Source organism: Mauremys mutica, chromosome 4, assembly GCF_020497125.1.
Source record: "Mauremys mutica isolate MM-2020 ecotype Southern chromosome 4, ASM2049712v1, whole genome shotgun sequence".
Lineage (NCBI taxonomy): Eukaryota > Metazoa > Chordata > Testudines > Geoemydidae > Mauremys > Mauremys mutica.
Window position 1 is genome coordinate 31295447 of NC_059075.1, and position 14538 is coordinate 31309984.

Consider the following 14538-nt stretch of genomic DNA (forward strand, 5'->3'; position numbering starts at 1 on the left):
TCTCTGTGAGAGCATTTCTCTCTCAAGACAGATTTCATGTGATGAGCAACCTGATTTCCTGCATCACCCGTAAACCATGAACTACGGTACACCCATCTCTCTTGCTGTTGCGTCACGTGCCCTACATGTCTCTGTTCACCAGACTCCATATATGCTGTCTGCAAGCCTGGTTCCACTCAACTTACTGGCCAAACAGGGACCATATTGATTCCATGGTGACTGTTCCCGCCAGAGTTCTCGACTCCTCACTTGATGGTCAAACTCAAGTCATGGTGTGGATTTCTTTCAATCCTCCCGCACTAAGAGCCACCATTTTTGAGAGACACCTCCCTTACAGGGTGAGGTCCTCACGTGGACTACCACACTGCTCAGGGTACCTGGACCTCACGAGACCAGGCTGCATATAAAATTATTGGAACTGAAGGCGGTTCACCTTGCATGCAAGGCCTTCTTTCCCCTCATAAGCTCACTCCATGTACAGATAATGTTGGACATTATCCTCACGGTGGTGTATATAAGCAAAGAGGGAGGAGCGAGATCTCATCCCCTCTGCCTGGAAGCAGTCAGACTTTGGAACTGGTGTACCAGAAGCCACATCCATGGTACAAGGTGTGTATATCCTGGGATTTCTCAACTACCTGGCAGGCAAACTAAGTAGAAGTTTCTCTGCAGACCACGAATGGGAGCGCCACAGCAGTCTTAACTAAGATATTTACACAATTATGGGACCTCTTTGTGTCCCAGACGAACAGAAAACTTCCCCTTTTGTATTGTTCTGGGGGGACATATATCATGATTCCGAGGGTTATGCTTTCCTGGACAGACGGCCTCAGATACGCCTTTCTTCCTATCCACCTGCTACCTCAAGTTGGAGGGAAGATCCATCACCACAGAGCCACTATCCTCCTCCTAGCACCCTGCTGATCCAGACAGTTCTGATTCACAGAACTTCCACTGATGTCCATATTTCCACCTATCAGGATCTGCCTATTTCCAGATCTCCTAACTCAGGATTGAGGGTGGGAAATCAAGTACCCAAACCCGGGCTTACAACATCTCACAACTATTTTCTGTGTGATCCTTATTAGAATGTACATATCAAGTTACTACCCAGAATGTGTCAATGATGTGAAGACAGATTTTAGAGTGCTAAGTTAAAATGCATATAGAAGCTTTAATTTTAGGAAAACACTTACTAGTTTTTGCAAGCCATTATTCTAGCTTATCTTATAGAAATTAGATGTGCTCTAAAATTTTGTTACTATTAACTGTTTTTGAAAATCAAGTCTCACTATTGCAAGCATCTCTTTTTCTGTTTTGAAGAAAGCCTCCTCTGCATAGAAAGATGTTTGCGTATATTAAGAAACATGAACCACCAAGACAGTCAGCTTCCACCTTTCCCCATTATGATCACTGGACTCTCCATGAATATCAGGAAGCCTAATCTCTTCAGTTTAACTTGGAAGGATGCTGGAAATCGAATCACAGCCGTTAACACCATCTTTCCCTTTCCTGGCCCTTATGACCTGTCCTACTTCCCTCTTCTAGGATTTTATACAACCACCGCTGTTGATCAGCTACCCTCACCAAATAGTCCTGTAGGTATACTTGGGCCTCTCACAGTCTCTGCTGATTTTCTAGTATCTGTCCCTTTGTGGCATGGACCTGCTTCTGGTGCTTATCAGGTCCCCTCTGGGAGCAGCAACTCTGGCATCCACCCTGGTAGGGGATAATTTCTCTCAGCAAAATAAAAAACCTGTACTGTTGACATCTCCATTTTCACTTTCTCATAGGGGTCCTTTCTCGGCTATCGCCCCTCACCCTCCCCTTTGTCAAGATTTGACTGCCTTACAGTTTCTCTCTAACCCCTAATCTCTGGGTATTCATCATGCACAATCTATCACTGACGCCTTATACCAGAGGTATCATCATGCCCACATTCTCCAACATGCTGTCAGTGTCCTATACTCATTTCTTGATGATGCCCCCTTCTGGAGATTCTGGGGATAGCTCTGCCTTGTTCAGTGCTCCCTTTTTTCTCTTCCACCATTGCAGCTCTCCTCCATCTCAGAGTCGCAGTACAACTGCTTTGTGACTCAGCCCTCCGGCCAGGTCACACCATGGTAAGTCCCTCTGCAGCAGCAACATCAAGTAGTCCTCATGCCCACTGCCCTGAGTATGTCACTCCCACAGTGACTCATGCAGTCTTCCCATTCACTGCCCTAGCACTACCATTTTGCAGTGGATGGCAGGGGCACCCAGACCCGCCCCCAATTCTGTCTGTTTCAGTGTGGGGCATACAACCCATCACAATGACCTGTGAGGAAAGATTGAAAAAAAATGGGTTTGTTTAGTTTGGAGAAGAAAAGACTGAGAGGGGACATTATAGTCTTAATGTAAAAGGTTTTTATAAAGAGGAGGGTGATAAATTGTTCTCCATAGCCACTAAGGACAGGACAAGAAGCAATGGGTTTACGTTACAGCAAGGGAGATTTAGGTTAGACATTAGGAAAAACTTACTAACTGTAAGAGTAGTTAAGCACTGGAACAAATTACTTAGTAAGGTTGTGAAATCTTCATCATTAGAGGTTATTAAGAACAAGGGAGACAAAGACCTGTCGGGATGGTCTAGATAACATTTAGTCCTGCCTCAGTGTAGGGGATTGGAGCAGATGACCTATGATTTAGTATTTTCTCATAAATCCAAATAGGGAAATGTGCATATATATGTTTTTTATTTATATATAAAAATACAGTTAAACATTTTCTACGCTATCTCAACTTAATTACTCTAATATCTTAATTCTGTAATTTCACCATACCCTGCCTTTTGTGTGTTAAACTGCAACATAGTTCTCTTTTGTTAGCTATTTCCTAGGATTTTGTTTTATTTTTATATGCTTTTTAAAGTACCATATATATAATTTTTATTTTATAGGCTGTTGATTGGTGGAGTCTTGGTGTTCTTATGTATGAATTATTAACTGGAGCATCACCTTTTACAGTTGATGGAGAGAAAAATTCCCAAGCTGAGATTTCTAGGTAAGTTATGAAACAATAATGTGTGTGTGTTTTCTCATAGAAAATTATTACAGTGCCACCCTGTAAATTATTTTGATGACTTTTATCCTGATTTAGAAAAAAATGCAACGTAATCTGTTTCAGTTCAGTTAAATTACAGATGTTAGATTAAACACCTACCAAATCCTTATCAGAAATTCACTGAGCCATCAGGAAGCAGACTGGTTTCATTAATGTCTGCAGGTAGACCGTCAACAAGAGTCTGCCTAGTATTTATAATATTTAATTGTAATAGCACCGCAGCATGGTAGGTGGTTTCCAAGCATAGATGCACCTAAATGCATACAACCTTGCTCCAAACAGAAAGAGGCAATGGATGGTCTGTGGCAAGGATGTAATCTCCACCTGTACAACCTCCACTCCACATTCGAAATAGAGATCTTTGAGCAATTCAGAAGTCCTCATGTGCATAGACATTGAAGCTTTTGAGAACAATCAGTTGTAGCATTTTTAGTGCTGCTGCAGAGAGGAGCTCCATCAGCACAAATAGAAACTTTGTGTTGCGGCAAGATCATCTTTACACAAGTGCTAGCTTCATATTAAAGCTTTCCAAAATACTCATGCAAAATGAGGTGTAGTTGTAGAATGGAAGACTATCTACATTTGAAACCATATGCAAACAGAACAGCTGCCTGTCATATCTTGTGTCATCTAATGATGAACTGTATACTTTGCAGAAGGATAGCTTTGCCAACATATGAGCCCTTGAAGGTCATCCAAGTGGATCATATATGAAGAATTGGGGGTCTCGTTCTTAGTTTACATCATGGGTGTTAGTTACTTTATTAACTACCAAACAACACAAATAAAAGAACATGGTCTCTTTCTGCCAACATGATGCACTTTTGAGAGGAGACAGTGAAAACAGTGTGCACAAAACTGAACATCTCCTTTCAGATTGTTTAATATACAGTTTTTTCTTGTCTTATAAACCCTTATTCAAGAGATTTAAGAGGCCAGTCACCCTGAACTAAACCTTTGCTTGAGCACCCAGCATGTATCTGTATTGTTACATCGGGGTGGTACCTAGGTATCTAAATCTAAATCTCTGAGCAGGCTGTAGAGGCAATTTGAAGAATTGTTCCCAGATAAGATACCCAAAATGCATCCATACCCAAATGGATATTTCCCATTTCTAATTTGTTTCTTGACTTTATGGGTCTTACATCCCACAAGTTAAAAGTCCTCATTAAACCTTGCTCAAAGAAAGAGAGTATCTGGTTCCCATTGATCTTGCTCCCAATGGACAATGACAACTACAGTCCTCACCCCCAGACACCAATGCTATAATAATTGTTAGAGTATACATAAGTGAGACAAAGAAAGAGGACCTTTGATGCTATAAATTCAGGAAATACGTGTGTGTGTCTTTTCTGTTGTTTCACATTGTCTTCAAGAGCCTAGAATCTCCATGAGGCTTATCTTGAGTTTTTTAAAAAGAAACTTAGACCTCTTTCTTTTTGCAATCTGTAGTGGAGTGGGCACTGCTATAACTAGCAATTTGTATGTGTTGCCACTAGAGATGTGTGTCTCAATTTTTAGCTTATGTATTAATTATATTGATTACATAAGAATCCACAGGTATTACTTTAAGGGTTGACAGGTTCTTGTCCAAGATCAGACCCAGTATTATACAAATTATTATATAGTTAGGAACCCTGATGTGCAAAATTGCAACACTCACACTATGGGAACTCTTCTATATTTAAAAATATAATTTATTGATACATTTAGCACAGTCATAAACACCCCACTTAGTAAGATAGAGATTCTACAGAATGCACACTTGCACATCTATATACTCACACCATCCCTTGTAGAACAATCTGAAATGTTAGCCATCATCTTCCTCATCACCATCACTGTCACCATCATCACCAGTGGCCATCCCAAGGACTACATCTCCTTCTCCTACTGCCCCTAGACTGTGATGCAACTTTTATAATATGATATATTAGTGACACTATATTTGATGCATATTCAGTAGGGGTATTTCCCTTTTTCCTTATTTGTATGTCCTTACCTTACTAATTTTATAGGTTACTAATTCTATAGGTTAGTATATCAATGATCTCAACTTACTATCATATACATCAATTCATTACCATTGCCCTTTTGTGGTTAGGTATCTGCGGATGTAGCTTATGTATCTGTTATATATGACAATTCATTGCCATTACACTTGTGGTTGGATCATGTACCTGTGGTCAGAACTTTCCTTTAAATACTCTATTGTTAGCACCCCAACACAGTAACTCCTCACTTAATGTCGTCCCGGTTAACATTGTTCTGTTGCTGGTCTATTAGAGAACATGCTCGTTTAAAGTTGCGCAATGCTCCATTATAATGTTGTTTGGCAGCCGCCTGCTTTGTCCACCGCTTGCAGGAAGAGCAGCTTGTTGGAGCTAACTGGTGGGGGCTTGGAACCAGGGTGGGCCGGCAGCCCGTATCAGCTCCCCTAAGTTCCCTGTGAGGCATCTGCTCAGCAGGCTGTCAAGTGGCAGGCAGTTCAGGTGTCCCTCCCACCACTGCCGTGCGCTGCTCCTGCCTTCTGCCTTGGAGCTGCTCCGGGAGCCTCCTGCTTGCTGTGCAGGAGGTGTGGGGGGAAGAGAGGTGCTGATGTCAGGGTGTCCCCCTGCTCCTGTATCCCATCTCCACAGAGCAGGGTGGGGGACACCACGGGTTCAGGATGGAGGGAGCTTGCTGGCAGCTGATATACTTAAAAAGGCAGTGTACTTAGAGTGGTGTCAACGTACTTAAAGGGGCAATGCGTGTCTCTCTCTCTCTCTCTCTCTCACACTCTCTCTCTCTCTTTGAAAAGTGGAGGGAGTGGTTCACTCCAGTGGAATAATCATCACATTCAGTTTCCGTAGGGAATGTTTGCAGCCAGTGCCATGTATCTATTGTGTCTCTTCCCTTCATTCATGCTGCCTTGTAGAGTGTGAGCTTCCATTAACAACAATGTATTAATCCTTAAGGGCTCACCCGACTGCTAGTTCATCATTTAGCAGTAAGGCATTCCCTGGGAAATATCCCATCCTCTTCCACCCTCTGACTTCACCACCTCAACCAAGCTTTCACAATCATCATTGCTGTATACAGTATGAAATTATTTGTTTAAAACTTATACTGTGTGTATATATAATGTCTCTTGTCTGGCGAAAAAAATTTCCCTGGAACCTAATCCCCCCCCTATTTACATTAATTCATATGGGGAAATTGGATTCACTTAACACTTTCACTTAAAGTAGCATTTTTCAGGAACATAACTACAACATTAAGTGAGAAGTTACTGTACTTGTATCAGATACTGGCAGTGTATCTGTACAAAGTTTATCTGTTCCAAGTACATAGGCCTCAAGCCTTATGCCAACTTGCAGAAGATAAATGTCTTACAGGATATATAGGCCTTTAGGTTCCTTGTATTGCTGCTGAATATAATGCAGAGTAGAATATAATAAAGGCAAGCTAGCTCACTGGGCTACAGACTTGATTAAAGTGTTGGCCTAGATGATGGCAGGAAACATTGTGACTCACTTTCTACAGCTAAAACCATGAACAGGTGACTTAGAATCTAAGCTGCATCTTATTAACTTCTCCTGTTATGAAAAGAATAACGGTTTTGGGAATAGCCTGGGCTAGACTTTGAAAAACATTGGTCCAAAGACTTTGCTTCTTTCAGACAGACCCAAAAACTCAGGACTATCTCAACTAAGTACTTTAAGGACTGACTGTCCTTTGGCAAGTCCACAGGCGTATTTTTTTCAGGTTATTTTCCAGTTGCCCCAAGATCAACTTCAGAAATAATAAATCTCACAGACCTGTTAACCAACCCACACAGGCTATGCAGACCTCCAAGAACTGCTGCTGAGCCAGTTCCTCTTCTCTCTATCTATACTGACTAAAACTTGAACTGCAGGTAACTTTCAGTCAACTGCCAACAGTGAATAGATTAAATAGTTATCGCTGGCATAGACGTGAGTTGGCAGAAGCATAATTCTTTTTTGAGTAATGATCCGTATGTGGTTTCCAAACACGGGTGCGCATGCACGCCACATGCCGGAGCCGAAACTTCATAATATTATCCCTTGACCCGCACATGCATCATGCGTTGGCCATATGGCACGTCTGAGGTTTTAAGAGTCTGCTTTGATTGACAACTAAGAGTACTGCGTTTGCCTTTTACTGTACATAGTTTTTCTCTAGTTAGATAGTTGTCCGTTGGTTCATAGTAGTTAGTTAGGTTCTCCCTTGAACTTTATTCTTCTATTGGGGACTTCTCCTCCTCCCTGGCACCGGGACTATGCCCCTCAGGCCAGCTTCAAGAACTTTTCCTCGTGCTCTCACTCCTTTTCGGTGAGCAACGAACACGCTCATTGCCTTTACTGCCTGGGTGATGCCCACATAGTTTTCCACTGCTCCATCTGCTTCTTGTTTCCACTGCGGACCCGAGCAGCTTGAGAACTTTGCCTATATAATTTTCTAATGGAGGAGGCAATGCGCCCACGTGCACAACCTGATCCGGCTCCGACACAATCATTGGAGCAACATCCATCACCAGCGGTGAACACCTCACTGGATCCCTCACGTGCATCGCCTGCAGCACCGCCACACCCACCGAAGCCCCGCTGCATGCACAAGAAGCATAGGCACAAGGGCGGTTCTCCGAGAGGACCGTCTCAAAATGCAGCATTACCTCCCCAAGCTGTGATAGGTCGGGTGAGAAGTTGCACATCATGATGGAAGCTCCAGTTCCAAAGAGAGTGTGTACGGAGCACTGTTCCAAATGCTGTTGCTCACTGCCAGCTCCATCTTCCATTCTGGCCCTAGAGACTCCTACTTCACTCCCAGCACCAACTCCCCCGGGACCCTCATGTTAATTGCACTGAGTCCTGCACACTCCAGGCCATTTATCGCCCTTGACACCATCAGCAGAACTCATGTTGCTGTTTGTGGACACTTTGCCATGCTCTGGACCCCTGCCTGGCCCCAGACTCCCTTTTCCGGCCAATGAATCTCTTGTCCTCCACCATTCTCCACCAGCTCCGGTAGTGGACGAGCCACTTCTGCTCATTCACAATCCTCCCGCGCCATCTCTGGCACCATTGGTCCCACCAGCGCTGACGGCTCCTTCTCTCTTGGACCCTTCGAAGTTCAACTGGTTTTTCGACCTGGACACGGCCCTTTCCCTGGCCCGCTCCTACAGTCCAGACCCTTGACACTGGTCTTACCCTCTGGACTACGGTCCTGCATCTGACCCATGGTTCCATTACCTATGGGTGCTGTGGATGCATGGCGATCCCTAATCCTGACCTCCTGGGCCCCCTACCACCATCACGGTATGTATTGCCTGCACCGCTCATCTCCTTTCCTACTGCCACCTTCCAGGAGGAACCCCTGGGTGCTCCCACACCGTTGGCCCCAGCCGCACCATCTGAGCCACTGGTCCCTACAGGTGCTTCGTTGTCACTGGATGATGCCCTTATTCCACCTTCCCTCTCACCACCAGAGGACCACGCACAGTACCAGTCCCTGCTCCGTCACATGGCTGCTGCTCTGTCTCCTGCTGGAGAATGTTCAAGACTCCCCGCCAGGGCCAGTTCCTGGACATCTTTCAACCTCCCAGACCCTCTTGTACGGCCTTACCAATACATGACACCATCTTACAACCAGCCCAAATGGTTTGGCACACACCAGCATCCTGTGCCCCTACACTGACTTCCTTTTTACCCACTCACTCCCCAACTCTCTGTCCATGCCACCCCAAATGTGCCAGTCAGCAGCACTTCAAATCTGGCCCCCTGACCGTGCTGCCAAAAAACTAGATTTCCGGGCTGCAAAATTTATTCTCAGCAGGGTTACAGTTCCGCAATGCCAGCTACCAGGCTATTCTTGCTGAATACGGTTTCCTGTCCTAGTCCAAACTGGCAGACTTTCAGGACTCTCTTCCAGCAGCCAGGCAGCAAGAGTTCCAACATCTGTTAGACGAGGGCAAACTGGTAGCCAAAATGGCCCTCCAGGCTGTGGTTGATGCCATGAACACTGCATCTTGCTCCTTGGCATCCAGCGTGGTACTGTGCCCCAACTCTTGGGTCCAGTCTAGTGCATCTCCCAAAGAGGTCCAGACAACCCTTGTGGACCTCCCCTGCGAGGTGACAAAATGGACGAGTCCCATCACTCTCTTAAGGACTCCCGAATAACCATTCGTTTCCTGGACATTTATATTTTACCCCCCCCCCCCACACCGGCAACAACACCCATCCCTTCCGCCCTTGCCCATGGGTCACTTACCAGCCATACCCCCAGCGGCCACTTGATCCACCTCATCACTGCCCTGACTCCCAACGGTCTCGCCATTCTTCTTCTGCCGCCTCCTCCACCTCTCACTGACTGTCTAAACAACCCTTTTGACTCTTCCCTAGTGATCCATGAACCCTCCTTGGGCCTTCCAGCTACATCACAAATAATCTTCAGGGGCCGTCTTGCCTTCCTTGCCCACAACTGTGGCAGGATCCCTTCTGACTGTTGGGTGCTGGACATCATCCACCAGGGCTACATTGTCGAATTCCTTCCCTTTCCCTTCTCACTATCCACCTGGTGGCCGCCCTCCAGACCCTTCCCAAGACTCTGTTCTTCACTATGAAGGCACTGTCTTCCTCCAAAAGGGTACTCCTTCCCATCGGTGATCCTGGTCTCCAGTGCCTCAGAGCTGGGGTGCGGAGCCCATCTGGGCAATCTCAGCATGCAAGGTTGTTGGCAGCGAGATGATCTCTCCCTCTATGTAAACGTCTGAGAGCTCAGAGTGGTTCGCTTTGCCTGCCAGGGTTCCCAGCTCATCTGAGGAGCAGGGTGGTAAAGATACTGATGGACAACACCAATGTGATGTTTTACATCAACAAGCAAGGCGGAGCCTTGTCATCAGCCCTTTGCCAAGGAGCTCCTCCGGGGGTGGGGGGGAGTACTTCTCTGTGTAGCATGCCATTCATCTTGTGACTTCGCACCTCCCCAGGGCCAAGAATGTGTTGGCAGATCACTTCAGCAAGACTTTGTCTTGCAACGAGTGGTCACTCTGTCTGGAGGTGGTCAGCATGATCTTCCGGAGGTGGGGAACTCCCCAGATGGACTGCCTGCATCTGGTTTTGCTACAAAGGGGTGAAAGTGCCACTGCCGGCGATCATAACTGCCCATTCAACCAAGGTGCAAGCCTCATTGGCAACCTTCCTGGCCCAGGTACCGATTCAAGATATCTGCAGGGCCGCTACCTGGTTGGCCAGCCACATGTTTACGTCCCACTGTGCAATCACCCAGGAAACCCGGGACAGTGCTGGCTTTGGTAGAGCAGTGTTGCAAGCTGCACGCCTGTGAACTGTGATCCCACCTCTACGGTTACTGCTTGTGAGTCACCTAGAATGGAATTGATATGAGCAAGCACTTGAAGAAGAAAAAATGGTTACCTACCTTTTGTAACTGTTGCTCTTTGAGATATTTTGCTCATGTCCATTCCATTACCTTCTCTCCTACACCTCTGTTGGAGTTGCTGGCAAGAAGGAACTGAGAGGGCGTAGGGCCGGCAGCGCCTCATATACCAGTGCATGAGCATGGCACTCGAGAGGGCACCACAGCCGGCCCGACAAATACCACTAAGGCAAAAAATTCTGACAGCTGTGCACATGGGCACACACTCACTTAGAATGGAATGGACATGAGCAACACATCTTGAAGAACAAGTTACAAAAGATAGGTAACTATTTTTTTGTGTGCAGTAGTCCTTTCATGGAAAAATTTATCTCCAATTTGAGCCTGTAATTATCATTCCCCAGACATCCTCTTTTGTTTTAAAAACAACTTTAATCATTGTTATTACTTTGTCCTGATGAGTTTTTGACTTGAAAGATGTTTTCACCAGTAATTTGTTCAGGTAGTCCAGCTGAGGAGTTGTATTGCATTAATTGGCTTTCATATTTCTTCCCAAGCCAATTACTCAGAAGGTCATATTGTCCAGGTTAGCATATTGCACAGAGAACAAATGCAATAAGCTCACATACAAGAATACTGTATGTGACAAGAGTGGCAAGAAACTGTACATTTCTTATTGTAGAACTATCCAATATATACATAGCAGTTGTCTTTTGTTTTAATACCATAATGAAATGTTATTAAGTAATTAACATTTTTTCTACAGGAGAATATTAAAAAGTGAACCTCCGTATCCCCAAGAAATGAGTGCTTTAGCTAAAGATGTAATTCAGCGTCTTTTGATGAAAGATCCCAAGAAAAGGCTGGGCTGTGGTCCAGGTGGTGCTGATGAAATCAGACAACATCCCTTCTTTCAGGTGAAAGAAATAAAATTCTTCATAAATTATTCTTCTCTCCCTTCACCTCCTTTGGAAATCTGAATCAAACCAGTTCCCATTTTTCTATCATGAGCCCTGATTTAGCAATATAGCTTAGCAAGTACATAACTTTAACTGTATGAATAGTTGCATTGCACATGCTGAAGTGCCTTATTGAATCAATACCTTTACAATTACTTCAATATTTTAAATGTTATTGTTAAATAAAACAAAGGGACGCAGCTTGCAGTGTTGTAAAATAATCAAATTTCTTTGCTCCTAATATCTTAAATTATTAAAAATGAAAGACTGTTTAAAATCATTTTACTTTTCACTATTTATGCTGTCTGTTTTTTACATCTTCCTTAGCTTGGATAATCAAAATGGAAACTGGATTAATACATTGTATATATAGTCAAATTCAGATTTTAGTGCATTTGTGTTTGGCTTCCAAATACTGAAATAGAATGTTCTTGTGTAAAAACGGCTATACAACTGTTTCCCTTGGCATAAAAAAAACCAAAAACTTGGAAACATTCCTTTTAATCTTAAGCATAATCAAGAATTTTATTTTTAGAAAATTTCAATTTTAAACCAAATTTGAATTGTCAGTTATTCCTTTAAAATTAACTATTCTTTTAAAATAGGGGTAAATTTTAGTGCTGAGGAAAATCAGGGACTAATGGCACAAGTTAGTTTGGGAAAATATTATTTAAATTTTCCTTGAAAGCTCTATCTTGACTTTCAAATATCCAATATTAGTCACTTAAAACATCCAGTTCCTTCGTATTCCTTTGAATTTCCTGTTTAAATACTGAGAGTCCTGTGGCACCTTATAGACTAACAGACGTATTGGAGCATAAGCTTTCATGGGTGAATACCCACTTTGTCAGACGTCAGTTGTGTCTGACGAAGTGGGTATTTACCCACGAAAGCTTATGCTCCAATACGTCTGTTAGTCTATAAGGTGCCACAGAACTGTGTCGCTTTTTACAGATCCAGACTAACACAGCTACCCCCTCTGATGTTTAAATACTGTACAGGATAAATAAGCACTGACAAATAATTTTATGAAATCAGCTTCTGTTTTTCATTCTTTGGTGTTCATGTCTGAAGATACATTTTTCTGCAGTGAGTGTTGCACATTCCATTACACAAGTATTGAATGGAGCAGGAATTAACAGAGCAATTTTCTGTTAACATCTGCAATCATGGCCCCTAGTTCTGACAATATATTTGCATACAAGAATCCTCAGGTATGAATCTGTCACAGAACGCGATATAAAGGTTAGTTGTTAAGTGTTTCCATAGGCAAGAAAAGACACAACATTGGTTGTTTTGTTTTTGATCTGACTTATAAAATTGTGACTATTGTCTAATTTTTTTATTAGAAATGGAGAGAGAGATTTAAAAAAATGAAACACTATTTAGAATTCTATGGCTTGTTTTCACTCATGTTCTAGGAAACAGTTTGTGCCTAAACAGTAGGTATGTTCTTTTAAGGAAATTAAGTATAAGTTTGAGCAAACCTTTTCTTCTTTAAGCGATTGTACACAGATTCCATTCTTGGTATGCATATGTTTCATGCACACAAGATCCCATTCTTTTTTAATAGGAGTGGCCTTTAGGGCTGTGCCTGTGTCCTGAGAGCTGTGAGACCACCAGGAGAGCATAAGGGATGGATTAGCCTCAACGACCTCAATCCCTTCTTGCCACCCATGGCTGTGAGACTGAAACTTATGGTGCCCATGTCTTTTCAACCTGCAAGAAATGTATTAGTTATGGTGGTTCTACTTCCTATTCAGCAGTTGTAGGTGCATCCATTCTTTTTTTTTTTTTTAAATGAATTTAGATAGAAGTTCCTGTAGAAACATTGATAGGGTTTCTGTCCCCTCCCCCTCAGTACAGGGTTAAACTCCCATCCCCACTCCATACCTGAGGCCAAAATGACCAAAGACTGACGTCCAGGAATCAAGATCTGCCCCTCCTGTGACACAGCAATGCCCATCAGCTATGCTCATGCAAACTGCCCTCCATACTTAGTTGAGGGGCAGCTGCCTGAATGCTGTTTGGTGTACAAGACGTTCTCAAATTGCACCCTGAAAGCTAGATATGGCAGAAGATACATCTCCTTGAGACCGTGATGCAAATGTTGTCATACCTAGGCAAGCCTGCTGTGAGACCACATCCTCCTGGCCAGTCTCACTTCTCCAATGCCCTGTGAGCATTGTTGGACCCAGGCAAACCTGCTGACAGACCACATCCTGCTGGCCAGTCTTACTCCTCCAGTGCCCCTGTGAGCCTCAATGTCACACTGAGCTTGAAGGACACTTACAAATCTTGCTTTCTCAGGTGATTGCAGCAGACCATCCTTACCAGAATACAACCAACCCCTCCAAAGATGGCCCAGTGGTACATGGACAGTCAGTCCAGGGAGGAGTCCATAAGAGGCAATCGCATGTCACCAGGCTCCTCTAGAGAACCACCAAGCTGGTGTCCATCCATGTGCCTACTTCTTCGTCAGTACCCCACCAACCCAGGACCGACTGGGCCACTTGGGCGTAAACCCCTGCATTAGGAAAATGGCCACCTCAACTATCTCTAAACCAAAGTCGGCCTTGCTCAAACTGCTGCTACAGTTGGCACCGTCTCAACAACCCTTAGTAGAAGAAGAACAAGCGCTCAGTGGGGATGAACACCAGCAGCCACTGGCTATCCCTGCTCCTCATCCCCAGACAAAGCAACTGATCTACCATCCATACACTCTCTGAACAAGTTGAATGTTTCACAGGATTTGCTGAGGAGGCTAGTGGATACTCTCAATATTTCGCTCGAGATCATGTAAGAGAAGCAGCACAAACTATTAAACATTCTTCTGCCTCTCAATTGGTAGAATGGCCCTACTGATGAATGAGCTTAAGTTATATGGTACACACTTGCATCAATGCCCACTGCCTCCAGAAGGTCAGATAGAACATAAAAGGTTCTGGTGAAGAGATTTAGAGTATGTCTTTCCAGCACTGCATCCTGGATTCCTGCAAGCTGCATGGGAGGCCATAATGACAAACTAGGGTCTCCCCTACCCTGAGAAAGGGATCGAAAGAAGCTGGACCTTGTGGGACAG

At 44.0% G+C, this 14538-nt stretch overlaps 1 protein-coding gene across 1 annotated transcript in view; it reads left to right on the plus strand.

Moving 5' to 3' along the window:
* The window catches only part of RPS6KA5 (ribosomal protein S6 kinase A5), a 149094-nt gene that overhangs the window by 83080 nt on the left and 51476 nt on the right, over positions 1-14538 (plus strand). Inside the window, 2 exon segments of the mRNA XM_045015538.1 lie at positions 2939-3042; positions 11264-11414. Of these exon segments, the coding sequence (XP_044871473.1) occupies positions 2939-3042; positions 11264-11414 (255 nt within the window).